The following is a 23,603-nucleotide window of genomic DNA, read 5'->3' on the forward strand; positions in this document are numbered from 1 at the left end:
CTGATTAACTTGGGGGCACCATGGGTAGGAGCAGCTGTTGCCTTTGTTTTGTGCAAACTTGCTCAGGGGCCTTTTATAACCCTCTGATCTGTGGTGTGGGTACCAGAGTTTCTACTTTGAGGCAGGATCATAGTATAGCAGCCTCTGCCTAAAGCCAGAAAAATCTAGGAGGATATAAAATTTGAAAAAACAATCCTCATCAGTATGCAAGCCTTAATGGCACCTGAATTATGCATTGTGCACATAAATCTATAACTGAAAATGCTCCAGGCCTTCTCCTCACTCCTGGAAAGAGAATTTTTTCAGGTAAACTTGCTTTGTGAGAGGAACCTCTACCCATCGGTTTTTATTACCACCATCCCAGCCCTTTATGACTAGACACCTAACTTTGGATCTTCCAAAAAGCAGAAAATATTTAAATCTATTTCAAAGTCCTCTCCCTTTGAAGTATGTTTTTCTAAAGATATCAGAGCCAACAAATATAGAGGGCACCAACTAGGAGACCATGAGATCAGAAACGATCTTTAGAGCTGGAATGCACGCGTTCACCCTCTGTCTTCAGAAAACCACCCACCTTCCTGGGTTTGCTTCCTTATTCGTTACGTCCACAGAGGATGGGAATGCCTGCTTTGCCTTCTTCTTGAAAGGCACACAAAACAGGCGCCACAGTCAAGGAGCTTCAATATTGCCTGTTTACTTGGCCATATGGTGAAACGACCTGCAGTTTTTGTTTTCTCTCTCCTGCTACAGGCTGTTTCAGCCATGTGCTTTATGGATTTCAGCAGGTTTCCTCTTGACACTCAGAACGAGGACACTCTTGACACTTGTTCCCTCAAACTGGAAAGCTGTAAGTCTTACTTCCTGATGGAGTGAGCACTCTTGATCTGGACATGCCATCACACACCTGCATGAAAACAAGCACGTTCTTAATGAGCATTTAAAAATCTTGATATAAGTTAAACATATTAATTCAAAATTGTAATTTTTTTTTAAAACCAAGGATGATGGCAGATTGTCTCTCAAAAGAGAACACGCAAGGAAAGAATGTTTTCATGAGTACACATTCTGCACTTTCTGCACTGCTTATAAAGAAACAAACTCCCCAAAGGGGTATATTCTTGCTGATTTATGAACATAGACTGACATACTCCCCAAATTTGGAAAGCTCTAGAATTCATGTTCCCATATAAGTCACCATCTTCCATGAAATGTGCTCGGGTTCCCCAGAAAAAGGCAGCTCTAGACCTAGACCCTCTAATCAAACCCTGACAGAGGGCTCCTGAGCCAGCCTTTGTCAGTCGCTTGGGCCCCTCGATTGTTTTTGATATGACCCCTTAAAAGCTGATGGCAGGTTTTTGTAATGTGGCCAAAATGCTGGGAATTTCAGTGGCTGTTGCTCATCAAATCCATTAGAAGCTTTCTATAGCATTCTTCGATTGCAGAAGATAATTCCTTATGAGCTCAGCTCGTTTCGGCATTTCCTCCCAGAGACCTACAAGACTGAGGGGGCCCGGAGACCTGGGGTCAGGCCTGTGACTTGGAACCGGCAGTGGTTTGGTGATCCTCGGTGCTCGCGGGGCAGGGAGCAGCTCTGTGGAGAGTTCATCACATGGGCACACGAAAGGCCGCCGTACTATGCCAGAAATTAGAGTCTGATTTTTGGAGATTATTTTTTCTTTTGGTAGGTACGGGGATCAACAGCCTCGTGGCAAATGTTTTTCAGTATCTGATATATTCGTGTCATTGGACCAGGCACCGGGGACGCAGAGCTCCATAAATCGAGGTCGTAGAGCTCCTGGAGCTCACGAGAGCTTGTTCTCATGCCAAGAACCTTGCTGTCTTGCTTCAGACGCCTCCAGTGAGCAGGATCTAATGCTGTACTGGAAACATGGAAACAAGTCCCTAAATCCTGGTGAGCGTATTTCCCTTCATTGAGGAGTTCACTGCATCCAGTGGATTTGCTTTCTACAGCAGCACAGCTGTGTTATCCTATGTGGACAATTCATCAGCACTTACTGGGCACCTACTGTTTGCAGAGCACCACTGCACCACAGGTGAAGAGACCGGAATCCCAACAAGGGTCCTGTTTGGCCGATACCCTCTTCCCTCCTTTACAGGCCACCTCCTCCACCTGCCCAGCATGGGACTTCGCCCCCTCATGCAGTCACTTCCAGGTGAACACCCTTCTCCCACACCTGGCCCCTGCAGTCTACGCTTAACACAGCAGACAGAGCCTTCTTTGAAAAGACAAAGACCACAATTCTTTCCTGCTTAAAACCCTCCACGGTGTTTCCACCACACTAACAACAAAACTCAAGCTTCTCAAATGGCCTACAAAGCCCACATGATCTACCTCTCTGATCTCTCCCTTCTTGCCTGTCCTCAAACACACCAGGTCTCCTTCTACCCACAGGGCTTCTGCTTTGGCCTATTTCTCCGTCTACCTGGAATGATTTTCCCCCAGTTTTCTCATGACCAGCTCCCTCCTTCCGTTCAGGGCATTGTTCAAATATGACCTCAAAGAGTGCTTTCTTAACGGTCATGTCTAAACCAGGCCTCCTTCCTCACCATTCCCTGCCTGTTTGTCTTCACAGCACTTAACACTACCTGAAATAGTCTCTAGTTGACTGCTTTATTGTCTGAGGGTCTGACTAGAAAGAGTCCAAGAAATCTGTCTGCCTCGTTCACCATTTCTTCCCCGGCCCCTGAAACGGGCTCCGCACATGACAGATGCCCGGGAAACACCGCTGTGCTTGCTGGGGCAGCACGTATACTCAGTAGGCATTGCTGGGTGAATCAGTCCGAAAAGCAGAAAATCCACTCAATATCCGGCCTGTATTGCAGACTCTTTTCTCTGACAGACATTTTCTTGTTTGGCAACACAGAGTAGTATCCACAGCGCTTTTTAAATTATACTTGATCCCTGTTGATTAAAGCCCCACGTAGCTTCCTCTTCCCTGGTTATTAGCATTCTGCGTCATTTCTGGAAGATTCCATATAAAATGCCATTTTAGATTTTCGAAGCCGTAAGGAGCCTGGACAGTGTGTGCTGCCCCTGGGTTTCAGAGCCACCCTGTCTCAAATGCTTTTACCTACTGACTTTTCTCCCTGGACGTGCTCTATTCTGCCCTTTGACTCTGGAGAGGAGTTATCGGGTTGTAAATAAACACCCTGAATCACTAAGAGAGAAGACAAAATTTACATCACAGCGAAGCTAAAGGACTTTCTAGAACCAACAGTTATTTAGCTGTTTAGATCCAGAACAAATACTCTCTTTAACTTATTTGTCTATTTTGCTTGGGATTCAGCAGATAATGCTACTAACTGTAGTAACACTTATGGCCTTTTCTGATTATATAAGTAACACATATTATTGGTTTTGGTCATTGATATACCTCTGGCACATAGTAGCTGCTCAATAGGTAATTGCTGGGGATCCCTGGGTGGCGCAGCAGTTTGGCGCCTGCCTTTGGCCCGGGGCGCGATGCTGGAGATCCGGGATCGAGTCCCACGTCGGGCTCCCTGCATGGAGCCTGCTTCTCCCTCTGCCTGTGTCTCTGCCTCTCTCTCTCTCTCTCTCTCTCTCTCTCTCTCTATCATAAAATAAATAAAAAAATAGGTAATTGCTGAATGAGTGAATAAAAGGCACATAATTTGAAAAAAAAATCAGAGAAGTTTAAAGAAAAAGCCTTTGTCATCCCACCTCATAGATACAAACTTATTATTTTTATATATTTTGTTCTCCTTTTTCTTTTCTCTCTAATCTTTCTCTATATAAGTAAACAGGGGATCCCTGGGTGGCGCAGCGGTTTGGCGCCTGCCTTTGGCCCAGGGCGCGATCCTGGAGACCCGGGATCGAATCCCACATCGGGCTCCCGGTGCATGGAGCCTGCTTCTCCCTCTGTCTGTGTCTCTGCCCCCCCCCCCTGTGACTATCATAAATAAATAAAAATTAAAAAAAAAGAATTATTATATAAGTAAACAGAGTTTACCCTTGAGCAACATGACTTTGAACTGCACTTATATGCAAATTTTTTCGATAAATACAGTATGACACTGCACATGTATTTTCTCTCTTTTATGGATTTTTTTGACATTTTTCCTAGTTTACTTTATTGTAAGAATACAGTATATAATACATATAACATACAAAACATGTCTAAATCAACTGTTGGATTTAGTGAGACTTCCAAACAGCAGTAGGCTGCTAGTAGTTAGGTTTGGAGGGACTAGAAATTTCTGGGCAGATATTCAAGTGCACCAGGACCAGCAGTCCTGACCCCTACACTGTTCAAGAGTTAACTGTGTGAGGATGTTTCTGTCAAGATTTGTAACGCTCTGAATCCTAAATTTAATTAATATTTAAACAAGAGTGGATGCAATGAACAATAGTACATGTCGAAATATAATTTACAGCTATTTTCATTTTACTGTTATGATGGAATAAATCTGGCACATGATAGATTATGAATAAGTCTTTGCAATGTCTGAAGCTATTACAGTGTCATGCATATGAAGCATAGAAATCTAAGGATGTTGTTTCCTGCACAGAATACACACTACATGTATAATAATGGCAGTGACGTTTCTTCAGATTTTGAAGCACAAGTATCCTTTAATATACACTCAGCTATACTCTTAAAAGGAAAAGCGGGGATCCCTGGGTGGCGCAGTGGTTTGGCGCCTGTCTTTGGCCCAGGGCGCGATCCTGGAGACCCGGGATCGAATCCCACGTCGGGCTCCCGGTGCATGGAGCCTGCTTCTCCCTCTGCCTATGTCTCTGCCTCTCTCTCTCTCTCTCTCTGTGTGTGTGTGACTATCATAAAAAAAAAAAAATTAAAAAAAAAAATTTTAAAAGGAAAAGGTTAAATTTCATTTCCAAATTCTTACTTCTCCAACATGCCATTCCATTGGCTTCAGTGCCTTGTTATTTGTCATTGTCAGACTTATTAAGCCGTACCAGTCAGGTCCAACACTAGTTGATTTTTTCTTCTTCTGGTAATGTTTTAAAGTCTGTCTAAAACCACACAAAATACTTGCATTGAAGAACTTTCTGCTCCAAAAGATGCTTTTAAGTGTTTTAAAACCCACTAAAAATTCCTAACATTCCAGTATGGTTACATTTTTAAGAAAAAAAAACATTTTGATTTCTCAGAAAAATGAAAAAAGAAAAGAATTAGGTTTACATATACATGGTTTGCATAGAATTATAGAGAATTATCTATATAGTAAATTTAAAATTTTTTAAATCATGTTACAGGAGAATATATATGCTCTCATATTTGTTATTTTAAGAAGGACTTATATATATGGTTTTTTAATGTCTAAGAAGATTAACAATTGATACTTCTAAGAATTGAGTATAGATTGGGGATATTTTCAACACTTCTGTATTTTTTAACTGTTTTAATGCATACATTTTTAATAAGAAAGATTAAAACGGCTTTAAGACTATAAAAATATTAGAGTAAAGAATTTTGGAAATTGTAGTCAAATATCACCTTTCTAAAAAGATTTTCTTTATTTATTTGAGAGATAGTGGGGGAGAGGGCAGAGGGAGAGGAAGAGATTCTTTTTTTTTTTTTTAAATTTGTATTTATTTATTTATGATAGTCACACAGAGAGAGAGTGAGAGGCAGAGACACAGAGGGAGAAGCAGGCTCCATGCACCGGGAGCCCGATGTGGGATTCGATCCTGGGTCTCCAGGATCGCGCCCTGGGCCAAAGGCAGGCGCCAAACCGCTGCGCCACCCAGGGATCCCAGAGGAAGAGATTCTTAAGCATATTCCACACTGAGCACAGACCTCAACGCGGGGCCTGAGATCACAACCTGAGCCAAAACCAAGAGACAGACACTTAACCAACTGCACTGCCCAGGCACCCCCAAATATCAAGTTATTAATCATATCTGGGTTTATTCAACAATTCTTAGGTTTCAGAAAGCTCATCAGTTAGAAATTTATTTTAGCTCAAAAATATAATCCAGGCTCACCTTATCCATGAGTTATTAAATATGATCTCCCAAGACCTAACCCCAAGTGTTTTTCTCAGATTAGTATCCTGTTTAAACACATTAGCTTCATCAGAAATAATCTGCTTATTTTTTGTCTTCATTCCAATGATCATAACAATCACCATAACCTCTGTATAGCCAAATCAGCTCTACCGAAGGGGGAAAAAAAAAAAAACTACTGGCTCTGGTTAGAGGAATCAGAAGTATAGCTATAATTATATAACTTTAGTGTCCCCTCGATAGCTGAACCATCAGGTCCTGACTTTTTCCCCTTGGCATCATCTTTACCTCTCTCTGGCAATATTAACAAGCTAGTGAGGGCCTCTGCCCTCTCATGCCTTTCAGTGTCCCTCACAATCATGCACTGTAAATTTACAAAGGGAAAAAAATGACTTCTGTCCCTAAAGAATGCATTGGTAATTACTCTTTATTGGAGCATAATGTAGTGGTTAAAGTACAAGTTTTGGAGACAGATTGCATGAGTTCAAATCTTGGCCCTACCATTTACTAGAAATGTGGGCAAGTTGCTTAATCTCAAGCTTCAATGTCTTCATCTTTAACTTGGTTTATAACAGTTCCTACCTCCTAGGGTTGTGAGGATACATGATTTAATACATTTAAATAATTTAGAATACTGTCTACAATAAATAACTTTGAATATTGTCTGCCATGTGTTAAGTGTTCAGGAAATATTAGCTTGTAGCTAGCATCACTATTTTCATCAACAACATCATCTTTTTTTTTAATGATTTTATTTATTCATGAGAGACACAGACGAGACAGAGAGAGAGAGAGAGAGAGAGGCAGAGACATAGGCAGAGGGAGAAAGCAGGCTCCACGCAGGGATCTCAATGTGGGACTTGATCCTGGGACTCCAGGATCACGCCCTGGGCCAAAGGCAGGTGTTCAACTGCTGAGCCACCCAGGCATCCCAACAACATTGTCTTGATCCTTTAAACACCGAATGAGGCCTTTAGTATCACAGGCCACTGAAGGTAACAGTCTCCAGGTACAAAACCTCCTGGAACCTTGTCTTGGGACTGACTCTTGAATCACTTCCCCTCTTGCATTTTCCTGACTGCCAACTCTCCAGTTCTCTTTTCTCTTTCATAAACTCCCCATCTTTCTACCATGTAACAATCTGGTAGAAGCTGATGGGCCCTTCCATCCAGAATGTGGTTCAAATGTCAAAATTGATGATGCCACAAGGTAGCAAAAGGGTTTTATAAAGAGATTTATTACACACATAATGAGGTTTTCTAGAGGAGCAGGGTTGGCTCCTAAGTAGGTCTGAAAATGGCTTGAGAAAACAGGGAGGGGTGACTGGCTTGGGGCTTTGTGGTGGTTAGGTGGGGACTAGAGGGAGGACTCCCCTGCATGGTTTGAATTTCCTGTGGGTCCCCAAAGAGGGAGCACCAGGCTTTCTTATTACCTTGCCCAGATGTGGGACAGAAGGGGAAGGAAGAATGTGGCTTGGGTGCTGTGAGAAGTCAAATATCAAAAGTGGAGCCAGATGCTTTATCATGCTATCCAAGGGTTCCACATCTTTCCAAGGCAGCACCACCTTTCCTGGTGGTGGAGAGATCTCTTCCTGGCCTACAGCCTCAACCACGATACTCTCTCTATCCTCCCATGCCCTGAAGAGCCACACAGCAGAGCAGCATGCCTCTCACTCGCTTGCCAAAGACAAAGTTGTTATTCAGAAAATTAGGAGTCAAGAAAGGACCTTCTGACCAAAATTTAGTTCAGAGTTAAAACCATATAACTAACAGTGCCTTTCTTTATGAAGTTCTTCCACAGATTTTCTTTATCCCTTTTAATCTCACAGTAAATCTATAAAGTTATACCGTCAGAGAAGCTGTTATTCCACTCTGCAGCTATAATCCAAATTTTCAGCTGCCCGCAGTAATGAAGTGGGACCGCAGCATGGATAATACAAGACAATGAGTAGCTCAAAAAATAATGTATATTCTGACTTTAGTATGCACTATGCAATGTGTCTTTTATTTCCCTGGGGAATGAAATTGTTTGATATTCCTGAAACACATATGATGGTGAAGGAGAACCTCAGAACAGATAGGGACGAGAAGGTCATGAGCGTCTAAATGAGGATAGAGTACTAAGAGCAGACCTGCCATTTCAGGGTGGGTCTGCTGGGTTTATGTTTTAGGCCGAATGCCTGAATATTGACCTGATCCATCTAATAAATGTGCCATCTTGAGTTTCCTAAGAAATTACTACTGACACCAGTAGTAGGGTTCTCTAAACACTTTTGCAATGCTTATAGTTTTGTTTTGAAATTTTTAACCTATAGTCCCTTCTCTTTTGGCTTTCAACTTTCTTGCAGCCAATGTGAAAAGAGAAGCCTGAACAAAATTGTGTGTATGTGACTGCAATCGTTGCTTCTGATCAGCATGAATTAATCAATATTACCAATGTGCGCTTATATAATTCCAGCCAGAAGCAAAGAAACATCATCATTTGGTTACTCTTTTTTTTTTCAGAATTATTATAGATAAACTAATGGTACCCACCAGACTTTGAATAATACAAACACTTTACAAATATTTCTTTCACCCACTCCCTTGATGAATCCCTCGCTGTCTGGATTCCAACTTGGAATCCAATGACTCAGTAGCTACTGTGAATCTTTTCCTTCAGATAAAATGTTCCCTTTCATTTGTTATAGCTAATAAATGATTTATTGGCTATTGCACCTGGTCATTAGTCATGTATTGAAGATTTGCCCACTTGCGGAAACAATGCAAACCCAATATATTTTGGAGAAAGGTCTTTAAAGGCCATTCCACAAAATATAATTACCATTCATTCCTAAACAGCAGCTATGAAATTTAAGGGAAATCTTTGAATCACATAAGGAAACAGACTACAGGTCTGTTAGTTCAACAAACATTGATGGAGCGCCAGGCCCAGGCCCTGCCCTCCTCCTGGGTAAACAAGGGTGAGCGTGTTCAGTTCCATGTTCCCTTAGAGCTTAGAGTTTAAAGAAGCAGGTCATTTCACTAAGTGTGATGCTTTCATGAGGAAGCCTATTCTAAGGAAAACTCTGGCTTTTTCTCATAGGTTGGTACAACAGGCTTTTCATCAACTTTGTGCTAAGGAGGCATATTTTCTTCTTCATGCTACAAACCTATTTCCCAGCTCTGCTGACGGTGATGCTTTCACGGATTTCATTTTGGACTGACCGGGGAGCTATTCCGGCAAGAGTTTCCCTGGGTAAGTCTTTCTGCACATTTGTGAAATGTCACTAAAGGAGAAAGATCAAAAAGGTAAATAAAGAAGGGTGATAAGTGGAAAGGGAAAGACTCATGGTCTAGTAGGTAGTTAGAGACATGCACTCAGGTTACGACATTTATTTTGACAACCTCAGGGGCAAATTGTATTTGGACTCTTCCCTTGGGAATGGAGTCTTTAGATATGAAGCCTGTACCAGCTGGCCAAAAGCTGAATAATAAGGAGAAATCATGAAATTATGAAGCATAAACAGCCTCACTTTACAAACCTGTCTCCTCACTTGCAGGAAAACCTCCCCATCCCTTGCCCAAACCACTTCACTTTGCGTGACAAACCTTTGCATCATAGAAAAAAGAACCTTCAAACTAATTCACATTGAACTGCTGGTATCTTAATACATTACTCCTTGGGACGGGGGCAGAGCTATTGAGAAATCAGGGCTTAACCTAAACACCAAAATCAAAACAACCACCGTGAAATTTCAGTTACTGTGGTAGTTTAGTTGGCAAGAGATTTCATGGAGGGAGGCATTGCCAGCTTCGGTAAGTCGTCGCTCAGGTGTGATTATCCACTCCGTGTAGCGTGCTACGTGCCACTGTCACATACTGACTTATGGGAACCATTTCAGACCCGCTTAGCAGTGACTGAGTTCTTACAAAGTGGAAGATGCCCAGCTAAGCACTTGGATAACGTGTTACTTAATGAGAAACCAAGAGTCGATCCCACTTGCCTTCTCGGCTGGTTCAGAGCAGAGCTCCCTCATTTCAGCTGATTTTGTTCTTCGACCTGTCATGCTCTACCTAGACAGAGGATTGTGAGAAGTGCTTCACGATCATTGTAATGATCACACAGTTCATTCCAGAAAGGGTGATTCCTAAGCTAATGTTCACAAATTCTATGCACACTTCAAAAGATCATTTGAAAGACGTAAATTGTCATCGATATTAATAATTTGCTCACCTCTTTTCCCTACTAAAAGCTTCACTCTACAAGCATGTAAGGCTTGACTGTCTTCATGGAAAAAAATACCATCTGAATGAGTAAATTTTTGTGGCTGTGACTTCACATCAGAGCAGTCGTTCCCTGACCTCAGTACGGCAGTGGGGCAGGGTAGAGCTGAACAGGAGATGACAGGCACGTTTCCAGCCCTCGAGACAGAAAGATATTCAGTCTCCAAAAGTGCATGAACATGATTTTCAGTCAGATTCCTGAAGCTGACTGCTCAACTCTTACACTTTGAAAAAGACAAGTCATTAAAGCTGGTTCCAGGGCGGGCTGGGCAGAACAGAGAACACTGGAATGCATGTAGGTCACCCCTGAAATTCTGTGCCTCTTGCATCTACATGTGATCCCTAGGGGTTGGGGAATCTGCTATGCAGAATTATGTAAAATAATATAAAAATCAGAAATGTCCCTCCCCCCCTCTTAATAAAGGGAACTGTAGTATTCCTATATCACTGCTATCTTTTCTGGCTTTTGCTTCCTAACACCCTTAAGTTTTTGCAAAGATATCTGTGCTCTGAGGGCGCCTGGGTGGCTCAGTGTCAGACTCTTGATTTTAGCTCAGGTCATGATCTCAGGGTCGTGATACTGAGCCTTGCATCAGGCTCTGCACTGGGCCTGGAGCCTACTTAAGATTCTCTCTCTCCCTCCTTCCTTCCCCCACAGCACACTCTCTCCCTTTCTCCTAAAAAAACAAAACAAAACAAAACAAAACAAAACAGATATTTTGCACTCTGCTTTACTGGCAGTTTCCAAATCCTGGGCTACCCGATTCTCCTGAAGAGCCTTCTGACTACTTGTCTATCCCGTTCGCCTTTTCTCGGTCATTCTCCCTCTGTTAGACTCTCTGAAGTATTTGACACTATTTAGCATCCTCTCCAAATTCAGAACCAAGTGTAGTGGTCGAGAGCCCAGCCTCCCCTTCCTCATCTGCAAAATGAGATGATTGATACGGTCTTCTAAGGTCACTGCATGAAATGAATAGGAGCATTCATGTCAACTGCCTGGGCTGGTGCCTGGCTACAGCCCAGTGTTTGATAAAACTAAACAAACAGGGACGCCTGGGTGGCTCAGCGGTTGAGCATCTGCCTTGGGCCCGGGGTGTGATCCTGGGGTCCCAGGATTGGGTCCCGCATCCGGCTCCCTGCATGGAGCCTGCTTCTCCCTCTGCCTGTGTCTCTGCCTCTCTCCTCTGTGTCTCTCATGAGTAAATAAATAAAATCTAAAAAAAAAAAAACCTAAACAAACAATAAATTTGTTTGCAATTCTCTGTACTAGTTTGGGTTTTCTCCTCTTAGAGACTTTTCTTTCATTTTTCTTCGTACTTTGTCTTCCTTCTATTCCTTCAGTCTGGATAACTCCCACTCAAGGTTTTGCTTCCTTTTGATTCTCTCATCAAATGGAGCAAGGCTTTTGTTCCTGACTGTTGTCTCTATGAAAGTAAATCCCGAATCTAAGTCCTTATCTCACATCTTTCTCTCAAGTTCCAGATAGTATTCCCAGCTGCCTGCTGGACTTCATCTCTAGGTACTGCAGGCACTCTGCATGTTCAAAACCCAATAGACTACTATACCCTCTCCACCATCTCCGCATGAACCCCACTTATTCTCTTGGCTTTTCTTGTTCTTTTAAGGGCCCCCAGTGTGTCGAATCTTTCATATTTGGATCCTCAATTTCCCTCTTCATCTTTGGCAGTCATTCTTAGGTTCTTAGGTCCCATTTACATCTTAAAAATTATTAGGGACCCCAGAGAGGCTTTGTTTTTGTGGGTTATACTTATCATTATTATCCATGTTGGATATTAAAACAGAATTTTTAAATATATGTATATCCATCCATTTAAAAAAGAGTGATAATAAACTCATTATAAGTTTATGTATTTTATGAAAAATAACTTTTTTCTAAAAAACATTAAGGAGAAGAGTGGCAGTCTTGCACATTTTTGCAGACCTTTAATATCTGGCCTTCGGAAGGCCAGCTGGATTCTCATTTCTGCTTCTTCATTCAATCTGTTGTAAGAAGTTTTAGTAGAAATATAGGAAGAAAACTGGCCTCGCTCAGATATGTGGTTGGAGAAAAGAGCCGTATTTCAATAGTGTTTTCAGATAATTGTGCATAGTCTTCCTTCACATTGCACCAAAACTCAGCAAATGACAGTTTCTTAAAGGTCACTTACAATGTGCAATCTGAAACCATATCAATGAATTTTTCCTACTCTACTAGATTAAAATGCATTGATCTATCTTGCATTCTGACTAAATTTTTTACCCACGCATCAATCATTTGAAAAATACTGGTGCACTGAGCTGTACAGATCTTGTCAACATTCATGTAATTCACTGTACAGTATCAAAAAAATCATGTTTGGGGCACCTGGGTGGCTCAGTTTGTTAAGTATCTCTTGACTTTGGCTCAGGCGGTGATCTCAAGGGTGTGGAATCGAGCCCTGCATTGGGCTCTGTGCTCAGTGGGGATTGGAATCCAAGGTGTCTCTTGAGAGTTGCCAGATGAAATACAGGCCATTTAGTTGAATTTAAGTTTTAGATAAACACCAAATAGTGTTTTAGTATATATATATCCTAAATACTGCATGGGATATACATATACTAAAACATTTACTTATTGTTTCTCTGATATTCAGACATAACTGAGTGTCTTATATTTTTATTTGCTGAATCTTCAACCATACTCCTGCCCCCATATGGTTGCCCTAAGCTTTAACTAATTAGAATATTCAGCATTCTCAACAGCCACTCGTCCTAACTGCTTATCTTCTCCACAGTACGTCTGTACCTTTGTTCTTGTTCTCACTCTACCTACAGTGCCCTCTCCTCCTCTACTTCTCTGTCAGAGCTTGGCCATTTCTCAATGACCACAAGCTTTTACTAATGGCTCCAGGCAGACAGTCTCTCCTATATTTGAGCCCCATGGTGCTTCATCTCTTCTACCTTACTTCCTCTGTTTTGTAGTAGCTATGGGGGGTGCCTTGGCAGCTTATCTGGTCTCTCCTATTAGAATGTGAGTTCTTTAAGGACAAAGATCATTACTACCCCCTTTTTTGTTCCTGTAGTAACTACACAGTACCTACTTCACATATTTTGTGCTCAGTACATGGTTGTTAAATTGCCGATGTTTAACCCACCATGTTTTTAATGACCATATTTTAGTTACTAACTGAAAACAATGATGATTCATTGCTGGCTAAGACCTTTCCACATTTGGATTCATTTGCTAATTAAGGATGAATCATTTGCTGGTTAGGATCCTTTCACATTTGTCATGTTTCAAATGAAAGACAACAGAGGCTGAACAGCATGGAAGTATCGATTGCGACTAGGCAATTCCCATAACACATAATAGCTACCATCACTTGGAATGTGGGATGGGTTAAAAATACTAATCTATCTTTCCATTTGGTTTGGTGTGGAGAGGAAGTAAGACTATTCCTAAGCTGTTCAAGGGTATCCTTACCCTCATAGGAGGATGAGTAGTATTATACTTTCATCTCTTCCTTCTATGCCCCTCCTTTCCTTGCCTCCATCTTTCTCATTTGGCTCCTCTTCATGGGGTGTGCCATTCATGTACAACATTTTAAGTCATGGGGTCATGGCAGAGAAAGACAACTCAAGTTTTCAGGCATGTAGTCACTCCTAAAGAAAAATGTCTCCTAACAGAGGATATGACGTATAACTGAAAAAGTAAGTACTTAAGACCAATGCATTTAACCACCATAGAAGTTACCAGAACGTCTAGGCACTGGACTCTGGCATCACCTTCATGGGATGATGGTAGTTGGTTTCTGGGCACAGAGTAGTGGTGTTTGGATATCCAGCCTACCTTTCTTTCCCTCACATCACTTAATATTTTCTTTCTGCTTAGGCCTACAGGGAAAGTATTTTTACTCATTTAAAGGCAAATGTAGATACTTATCCCTTCAAAAGACCTGCCCACAACACAGCTACTGGAAGGATGAACTGACTCTAGTTCTGTAAGTGACGTCTACATGCCCTACTGTGATCACACCAGCCAACAAACCTCTCCTTCACATATGGCCCAAAATGGCCAATGAAACACAAAGATGAGTAACTCTCCCCAGACCAAAGGGTTTCTTAAGGCCCTATATGTGTCCTTAAGGGTTAATATAGTGAAACTGCCTGGGCTCAGGGGTGTTGAGTCCAAGGCACCAGACTAGATATTGTGTCATAACACTTTCCTGACCACACATAGCAGTATTGGTAGGTGAGGAGATGATTTCCTAATCCCAGAAGAGCCTTTCTTTGACTAAATGGTCACTTCATATATTTGAAATGTCTTTTTTGGCATGTTAACTTTAATGGGTTTGAAAGGAATACAATTTGTCAAGATTAATGTATTTCTAAGGAGTGGCTCAAGACATAAGTGTGTTTTAATTAGTAGCTGTAATACTCCTGACTCAAGTTCTATTGCTTTCGGAATTTATGTGTCAGTTTTCCCATCCTTTACTCTCAGACTCAAATAATCCCTCCTCCCCACTCTCTATTTTTTTTATTGCTCATTTTAAACAAGGAAAATCTAAAATGCAAGTTTCAAAAGAAATAAAGCTAAATTAGCTGCATTAAGTACCATTTTAAGGAAAATGACTGATAGTTTATTGCTATCTGGCAAAAAAAAATGGATAATGCAGTTTCCTTTACTGGCCCCATAGTCATCAATTTAAAATGAACGACAAGACCTGCCTGGTATACATACTCAAGTGTTTCCTCTAAATCCTTATTTTGTCCATTAAGCCCCATGTTACTGTCCATTGAAAAAAATTAAGTTCTAACTTAGAAGGCCAATAAGAAAAGACATTTAAAAAAATTTGAATAAGGGAAGCTACAAAATATGAATGTTAGTGTAGGATTCATTCAGTTTTACTCATGAAGTCCTGAAAGGAATGAGACTTTTAGCTTTTTGGAAAGCACAAAGTACCTTCATGTTCCCTGACACAATTCTACCCTCAGGGTTTTTTTAAAAAATATATTTATTTTGAGAGAGAGAGAGAGAGAGAGAGAGAGAACATGAACAGGGACAGGGGCAGAGGGAAAGAATCCACACTGAGCACAAAGCCCAACAATGCAGAGCTCGATCTCATGACCCTGAGATCATGACTTAAGCCAAAAGCGAGTGTTGGACACATAATGGACTGAGACAGGCTCCCCTCCACCCTCAGTTTTGTAGTGTCTTCTCTCAGAGATGCTTCATGTATAGAGATTGATTTATAATCTTTTTTTTTAAGATTTTAAAAATCTATTTTAAAGAAAGAACGAGGGCAGAGGGACAGAGGAAGAAGGGGAGAATCTCAAACAGACTCTGCAGGGAGCCTGGAGCCCAACGTTGGGCTGGATCCCAAAGCCCCGCCATCATGATCCCAGCAGACATCAAGAGAGGGGTGCTCAACCAACTGGTGAGCCACCCAGGTGTCCTGAGATTGGTTTATAATCTTAAGAACAAAGGAAATTCCCTTGACAGATCTAGAATGAGAGGCGGCAAATCTGCATGTAAAAAGCATGGGTTCTGGGGGATCCCCGGGTGGCTCAGCGGTTTAGGGCCTATCTTTGTCTTCAGCCCAGGGCGTGATCCTGGAGCCCAGGGATGGAGTCCCATGTCAGGCTCCCTGCATGGAGCCTGCTTCTCCCTCTGCCTGTGTCTCTGCCTCTCTCTCTCCCTATCTCTGTGTCTCTCATGAATAAATACATAAAATCTTAAAAAAAAAAAAAAAGGATGGGTTCCACATTTGAACAGAAAGCTTCCACTCCCGCTCCTGACAAACATCAGGCCAGTTCCTTGGCCACTCTCAGCTCATATTTCTTTTCTGCAACATGTGGCTGATAGTATTTCCGTAGGCTTGCGGTGGGTAAACATTCGGTAAAGGCCAGCCAGCTCTACTTAATCATCTTGGCTTCAGCTGCACGGCCACCTGTAAAGGGAGTCAAAAATTCACCTGTCCACGTTTCCGTACCAAGGACTGCAAATAGCAGGTGCTGGTGTGCAGACTGTTGGTCTCCGGGTGTTGGGGGGGTGGGGGGCTCTGGGGCGTGGCCTGCACTAATGGTAAGAGCTAGAATGGCGCTCAGGTGCCTTCTCCTGGGGTTCAGATCTGGGTGAAGGTGGGACCCCAGGGTGACTGCCAGATTGCCAGGTCGTGGGGGTCTTGATCGTACAAATGAAACGCTGAATCTGAGGTTGACCAGCTGTGTGGCTCTGTCATAGTCTGTGATAGGGGCTCCCCCTGCGAGAACCTGAGGAGTTGGGGCAGAAGGAGGAGGAAAGGTCTGGAAGCTGCGGCTGTGCACCCGGGGGGGGGGGGGCGGCACGTGCTCCTCCTGCTGTTCCGGGCTGTCCATTGACATTAAAATGTCCTCACAACTTACCAAAATCATTAAGGGCTCCATTTGCGCCTCCCTGGTGGGAAGGTAGGAAGCAAGGAAGCGAGCCACGCCAGCTGGGGCACATTTCAAATATTGACGCTCCTGGCCCTTCCTCCAGGCAGCACCCTGGCAGGGCACACCCGCCCCCCGGCCTGCCTCTTACTCAGGAATCTCGTCTCCCCCTTGGCCCCCATCCCTGATCTCATCCCCTCCGATGCTGGAGAATAAGGAAGGGAAAGGAGAGAGGGACGGGGAGGGAAGGGGACAGTAAGTGGCATTTCACAGGCACCGACCTTCTGCCACCCCCCCCCCCCCGAGCCACCACCGCACACTCCTGCGTCTGAATCTCAACCAAAAAGAAATAAATAAAAATCAAAAAAATAAATAAATCTCAACCCAACTGCGGTTTCCCTAACGAGGGAGGAGGGACGGGCATCGCCGAGGGCTCGCAGGTGTCGCCTAGGGGACGTGGGCCATGCCGCCCTCACCCCCGACCACTGGAAGCTCAAAGATGGACTCAGAGACAATGTCTTAACGGTAAAAGTTGCAAAATGATGGGGAAGGGTAGTGGGGATGGTTTTAGAACCCGTTTCCCAGAGGATTTTTAAAATTGACCACGTGTTTTTTCCCTCCTGGGAGGTTCAAGGAGGCCCACCGGGGGTGGAGGGGTGAGCCCGAAAAGCTACCTGGGAGTCCCCAACGCCTTCGCCTTCGGGTCGAGGCAAGGAAAGGCTGAGGCCAGGTGGGCAGAGGGAGGGGAAATGTGGAAAGACCAACCCGAGGAGAGCTCCCTGCGTGGGTGCTTGGAGGCTGGGCCTCTGCCTTCCGCTCAGGCCCTGATCCCTGGGGCCTGGGGGCCTGGGGTCGAGACCCCCATCCGGCGACTCTGCCTGGAGTCTGCGGGGCCCTCCCCCTGCCCTCCTCCACTCGCCCGAGCACCCGCTCTCTGGCTCTCCAGTAAATCAGATCTTTTTTTAAAGAAAAGGATGTGCAGTCCTCTCAGGCCCAGGATTTCTCCTCCCCTCCCAGCCCTGCTCACCAGGTCCCAGATGCCCCCTCCCCTCCCAGCCCTGCTCACCAGGTCCTAGATCCCCCCTCCCCTCCCAGCTCTGCTCACTAGGTCCCAGATTCCTCCTACCTTCTCAGCTCTGCTCACCAGGTCAAATCCCGAACAACCCCCCCTCCCTGCCCCAGTTCTACTCACCAGGTCCCAGATCTCCCCCCACCCAGCTCTGCTCACCAGGTACCCTGAGCACCTCCATCCACAGGAGGAACCCCACTGGCCAGGAAGGGAGCAGTGCCCCCCCCCAAACTCATCACCACAGCACCCCACCAGGCCCTCGTTTCAGGCCTGAGCACCTCCGAGCCCCAGGTGCCCCGTCCAGTGTTCCCTGCATGCGCCTGGCCTGTGCACGTCTGTGGCCTCTGCTCTCCGACCTTATTGGTGGGTGCTGGCTGGTTTCCTTGCCAGGGGTCTTCTGGGGCGACAATTCCTCTATATGCCCCTCTCCACTGACTCTGTCCTTCGTTTGCTGTGCACACTCCGTTCTTTCAAGGTGGTGGTGGTGATGGTGACAATGAGGAGACAGGCGACATTTAAGACCTGTAGCATGTGTTGGTAGGACACTAACCACTTAAGGGCACTGTGTCCTCTACTCTGTGTCACCCCACGAGGTCGGCCCAGCCGTCCTCACCTTCATTTGCCAGAGGCGTGGTAGGAGCAGTCAGGAGTGGCTTGGCCAAGGTCACATGGCCCAAGAGGAATCACGATTTGTTTGGGGGCCTCCCTGACTCCAGTGGCTGTGCTCTCAATCCACAAATGATATTTCTGTCCACCAGAGCTAGGATTTATGGTTCTCTTCCTGTCCCTTGGGGCAGTGATAGAACAGAAAGAGAGGTTCTTCTTTTCACAGGATACTTGCAGGGGGTAAAAGGTGCCTTCTGAGTCCTAAATGTCATCACATGTTCCTCGTGCCAGTGTTTAATAAATATGGACAGATATCGGCCTGCTTCATTCCACAAAGGACGGGGGCTCCAGTTCCCTGTTATTGTGAGAACTGACCTGAGGTAGCGTATTTGGAAGCCTCACTGATCATATTAACTTGTTTGCTGGCCTACACTTGAGGCCGCGTGTGTGTCTAGATACATGTACATGCACAGATATGCACATAATTTGACTGTGATAGATCCATATTGGTTTAAGAAATTCTTATACGCACCCCAACGCATGCCCCAAACATTATTTAATATTTGTTACACTTGTAGTGAGAGCATCTCCTACTTTTCAGAGTTTTATATCCTCTTTTCAAATGGAAGCTCCACGTCAGCTCCAGGAGGCAGGCCTTACAGAGATTACTGTCTCTATTTTTAAAATGAAGCAACAGAGTTTTAGTGAAGTAAAGTGACTTGCCAAAAGATTCACGGCCAGCAGAGGTGCAGTTGCAGTTCGGGTCCCCTGTAATGCAACTTTATTCTTCTGTTATATATCCTCCGAGTCAAAGCTATAGTAGTTGCTGATTTTGCTTTGTTGCTGATGCTTCCATTTCTTTTGTTGACAATGTGTGAGTAGGTGTCCCTGCCGCACCCAGACCCACCGTGACTGCCAGGCAGGTGGGAAGAAACCAGGAGCTTTTAGACAAGTATGCAGTAATGGGTGTGCACCCGTCACCTGGGGTCAGCTCAGATTTTCATTCAGTAGATCTGGGGTGGGGGACCGCTGTGTCTGCATTTCTAACAAGCCCCAGATGCTGTTGGTCGATTGCCCACACTGTGAATGGTAACGCTTTAGATAATCTGTGAAGTGAAAGATTGCAGAGACAAAAATGTGTGATGAGGAAAAAAATTTTGTTGTTCTGTTGTTTTTTTTTTTTTTTAAGATTTCTATTTTATTTATTTGACACGCAGAGAGAGAGCCAGAGAACACAAGTGTGGGGAGCAGTAGGGGGAGAGGGAGAAGCAGACTCCCCACAGAGCAGAGAGCCCCATGTGGGGCTGGATCCCAGGACCCTGGGATCATGACCTGAGCCAAAGGCAGATGCTTAACCAGCTGAGCCCCCCAGGCGCCCCTGTTCTGTTTTTATATGGGAAATGGTTAACCCAAGAAAGAGGCACTATAGTAATCTGGGCCCACCTCTATCCAGCCTCTTGATTCGAAACTTGTCATTATCTCCCCACCCCCACCAGTCACACAACACATGTGTTCCCGCTCCTGAATTTTCTTTTTCACTAGATGGGGTTGTACCCCTTGGGTACCACGAAGGAGAGCATCTAGTGAGTGCTCATCATACATTAAAAACATTTTTTAAAAATTGTGGTACAATCCATATAGCATAGAACTTACCGTCTTATCTGTTTTTAAGTGTACAGGTCAGTAGTACTGAGAACATTCACCGAGTTGTGCTAGTCATCTCCAGAACTTCTTCATCTTACAAAACTGAAACACTGTGCCCATCATACAACTCCCCGTCTTCCTTTTCCCCCAGCCGCTGAGAATTGCCATTCTGAGCATCCTCCTTCAAAGGCGCAATTATCTCAGAGAAATGTCCTACCTCCCATTCCTGTAGTTGCAGGGCGAAATAAAGGAGCACAAGATTTGGAGCTCCAAGAAGTGATGCCAGACCTAACCCTACCCTTCATCGCTCTGCTCATTAGGTTGTCTCCTAAACATTCTTAATTTTTCCAAGTGTTGGCATTTCTCTCCTATTTATCTCACAGTGTAAACGGTGTAGTCTGAAACTTTTGCGAACTCTAAAATGCTGCACAAATGTTAAGTTCTTACTGTGATTAGTGCCCAGAGCACAGGCTCTGAGAGACTAGCAGTTTTGACAAGGAGAATTGGACGGGCTGTCTGAGATGAGAAATTATTGAAGGGGGAGGATGATGCCCTGGTGAGGGGCAGGGTGGAAGGCCATGTCTATAGGTTTTGGGGGATAACCAGTGATATCTCTTTCCTCTATACCTGGGTTTAGAGAGAGAAAGATGTGGGCACCGGACAGACAGGATGATGTCACCTCTGCTGATGATAAAGCAGCCGGGAGTGAGTGCCTTAGGTGCGTGAGCAGCAGGTCTCACTAGTACTTCATCGCTGTACTCAACGCACTTGCTCTTTTGGTCACTGGTGAAGCTGGACAATTCGGGACTCTCCCGTGAAGACAGCCTCCTTTTACCTCGTTTCAGAAAACAAGCTTGGATACCAATGCAGATCCCAGAGTGAGGACTCAAAAGGAACTGAACCACACATGCCAGTTTCTCCTCCTAAATCTCTAGGGTAGAGGAATGAAGGGATAGGGAGAAAGGCCAGGAATGTTAGGGTATGCAGTTCCTCCCTATGAAATCATGAAGTTAAGCAAAGCTCATTTCCTACGCTGCCACCATCACGAACTCCTGGTCCAACCTCACCCCGATGCCAAGGGCCTGGAGAACATCAAGGGCCATGGAAAAATCATCCCCGGTGTTGACCTCTGCACAGAAAGGAGAAGGGACCTTATTTGCCTTTCTATCCCTTTATCCAAATGTTTTCTTACTTCCAGGACTTAGAACTTAATAGAAAAGAGTCAAATCTATATTTTAGATATAATATGCCTTGGGTATGTGCTTATTTGTAGGCTGGGATAAAAAATTAAAGACCCATTTTAAAAGTGTTTCTATGAAAACAACCAACTTATAAAATTGTGGAAATTAGCACCCTGGTAAATCGTATACTGCGAGATTTAATCAGTTATACAAATGGTTCTAAATAATCATAATGTCCAGTAGGATAAGCCAGCGGTGTTGTGGGTAGCTGCAGTGAAACCACGGAGGAGACTGTGTTAGTTGTGCTAGCCTCAGATCCAGAGTTGAACATATTATTGATGTTGTTTTGGGCTACCTGAGGTCAGTTTTTGAGTCTTGATCTAGTTCACGTTTATATGATCCATTTTCATTTTACTGTGAAGTTTCTATGGCTAAAACAAAAAAGGTCCACATATAACTTGAGTATGGGTCGTTGGTTAGTTTGCTGACTACACAAAATAGTCTCTGTGTCTGTTGAATTCAGTAAAATATTGGGTTTTTAAGTGGCTATGAACCAAATACATGTTTTGGCAGAATTTACTCTGTAGCCTCCCATTTGAATTGTGAACAGTTTCATCCAGTGGTTGCCTGTTCATATTTGTTTGTTTTTTAACTTCACTATAGATGAAGAAGTGATTTTGTTTTCTCAGAAAGCAGTTAGTAACAGCCGCTTCCTAGACATGGCTCTGTATCAGCGAGAACCACTCTCTCCCTCAAAGTGAAACCTTAAAGAAAAATGGTAGTTTAGATGCAATCAGGCACTGGAGCCAGAAAACATCGATAATTCTCTCCTTCTGAAAAATAAGCCAATTTCAAGTTGTTTAATTAGGCTATGTCTGTATCATTTATTGGTACTTCCCAGCAAAAATGAGAAGGCTTGGCCAATTTGCATGGAAAAAGAGCAGCTAAAATCATTTCCTACCCCAACGTCAATCAAATTTAAGCATAAATGGATCACCAGATGATATTGTTCTGGTTTTAGATAAAAATAAAAATAAAAGCCCTACACTGATTGGGTATATTGCTGTATTTTCTCTAAAGGGGAAAATATGTTGGAAAGCAAATCCAATTGGCTTATATCGCTCATCTGATAAATCCTATTCAATTTCAACTCAAATTTAGGGCAAACAATTCATTCTATTCAGAAGCAAAGGGGAAACCTGAAACTGTGTTCCCTTGTTGGGAAACATGCTGTGAGTGTCACAGTCTATCAGGCCAGAACCAAATTAGAAGACATTGACATTGTAATTGTGAACCATTTATTTGTCTAATGTTCAGACACCTCTACAGAGATGATAATAAACCTTGCTAAACCGCTACTAAAAACAGATCTCTCTGATAATATTTTCAATTTATGATTGAAATGACTTTTAATCAGATACCATTAAAAAAAACCCAGAATTCTATTCTTTGAAATAAGCAAAAAATTCTTAGCATTTCTTGAAATGATCTATTTTAAAAATCTGATTGTTTAGACTTTTGCTGTAATTCCTACATATAGTACCGTATTCATGACTAACTAACAAAAGTCTTCTTGTCAGCTTTCTGGAACGTATAATACTGATACAGTTCAAGCCATGGCCTTGGATGGCTGTTACCATGACAGCAAGACTGAAATGGACCAGACTTCCTCTTCTCTACACTCAGAAGAGGACTCAGTGCGAGAAAGATGCACAGGCAGCTCTAGCACAGATTCGTCTCAGATAAAGAGAACGCAGTCCTTAGGAGGGCATGTTGCTAGAGTAGTTCTGGAGAACAACCACGTCATTGACACCTACTCAAGGATTTTCTTCCCCATTGTGTGTATCATATTTAATTTGTTTTACTGGGGTATACATGTGTGAGGGGGAAGTCCCAAAGTATAATACTGGGTTTGGAATCAGATTATGTTAAAAACAGCAACAGCACCAAACAACCCTTGACTATCAGTTGGACGGTACTAGACTAAACTGGAAGTCAGCCAGTCACCTCTCCTGGCCCACAGAAGATTTAAAAGTTGACTGCTTTACATCTAGGGAAGAGTTTAAGGTCCCAGGAGAATTTGACTCCATACATAAGAGTCGCAGGCAAGCATATGACAGAAAAACGATTTCCATAGGGATGGGCTTGGTAACTACTTCCCTTGAACCCTCCTTGCTTTCTGAACCTAAACTTTTTGCATTTACCCAAGGAATAAAGCTCTGACAATAATTCAAGAAACATTTAGTCCTTAGTGCTAGTCAAGTGCCAGCTCACCTAACAGAGTGGGACCCTTACAAGGAAGAACACCAGCATCAGGGCGGCCCTGTGGACACTCGCAGCAGAGACGTGCAAGAAGAGCTTCCCCGTCTCTCTCCAACCAAGTCTATTCTTTTTCACTATTAGGTTCCACATCTTACTGAATCCAAGAGCAG

The 23,603-nt window shown here is 43.5% G+C and overlaps 1 protein-coding gene across 1 annotated transcript in view; it reads left to right on the plus strand.

Moving 5' to 3' along the window:
* The window catches only part of GABRR3 (gamma-aminobutyric acid type A receptor subunit rho3), a 48,800-nt gene extending 26,015 nt beyond the window's left edge, over positions 1-22,785 (plus strand). Inside the window, 5 exon segments of the mRNA XM_055316044.1 lie at positions 751-847; positions 1,850-1,925; positions 1,927-1,977; positions 9,096-9,250; positions 22,752-22,785. Coding sequence (XP_055172019.1) covers positions 751-847; positions 1,850-1,925; positions 1,927-1,977; positions 9,096-9,250; positions 22,752-22,768 — 396 coding nt within the window. The 3' untranslated portion in view covers positions 22,769-22,785.
* Positions 22,786-23,603: the final 818 nt, after the last annotated feature.

Source organism: Nyctereutes procyonoides, unplaced genomic scaffold, assembly GCF_905146905.1.
Source record: "Nyctereutes procyonoides isolate TBG_1078 unplaced genomic scaffold, NYPRO_anot_genome, whole genome shotgun sequence".
NCBI lineage: Eukaryota > Metazoa > Chordata > Mammalia > Carnivora > Canidae > Nyctereutes > Nyctereutes procyonoides.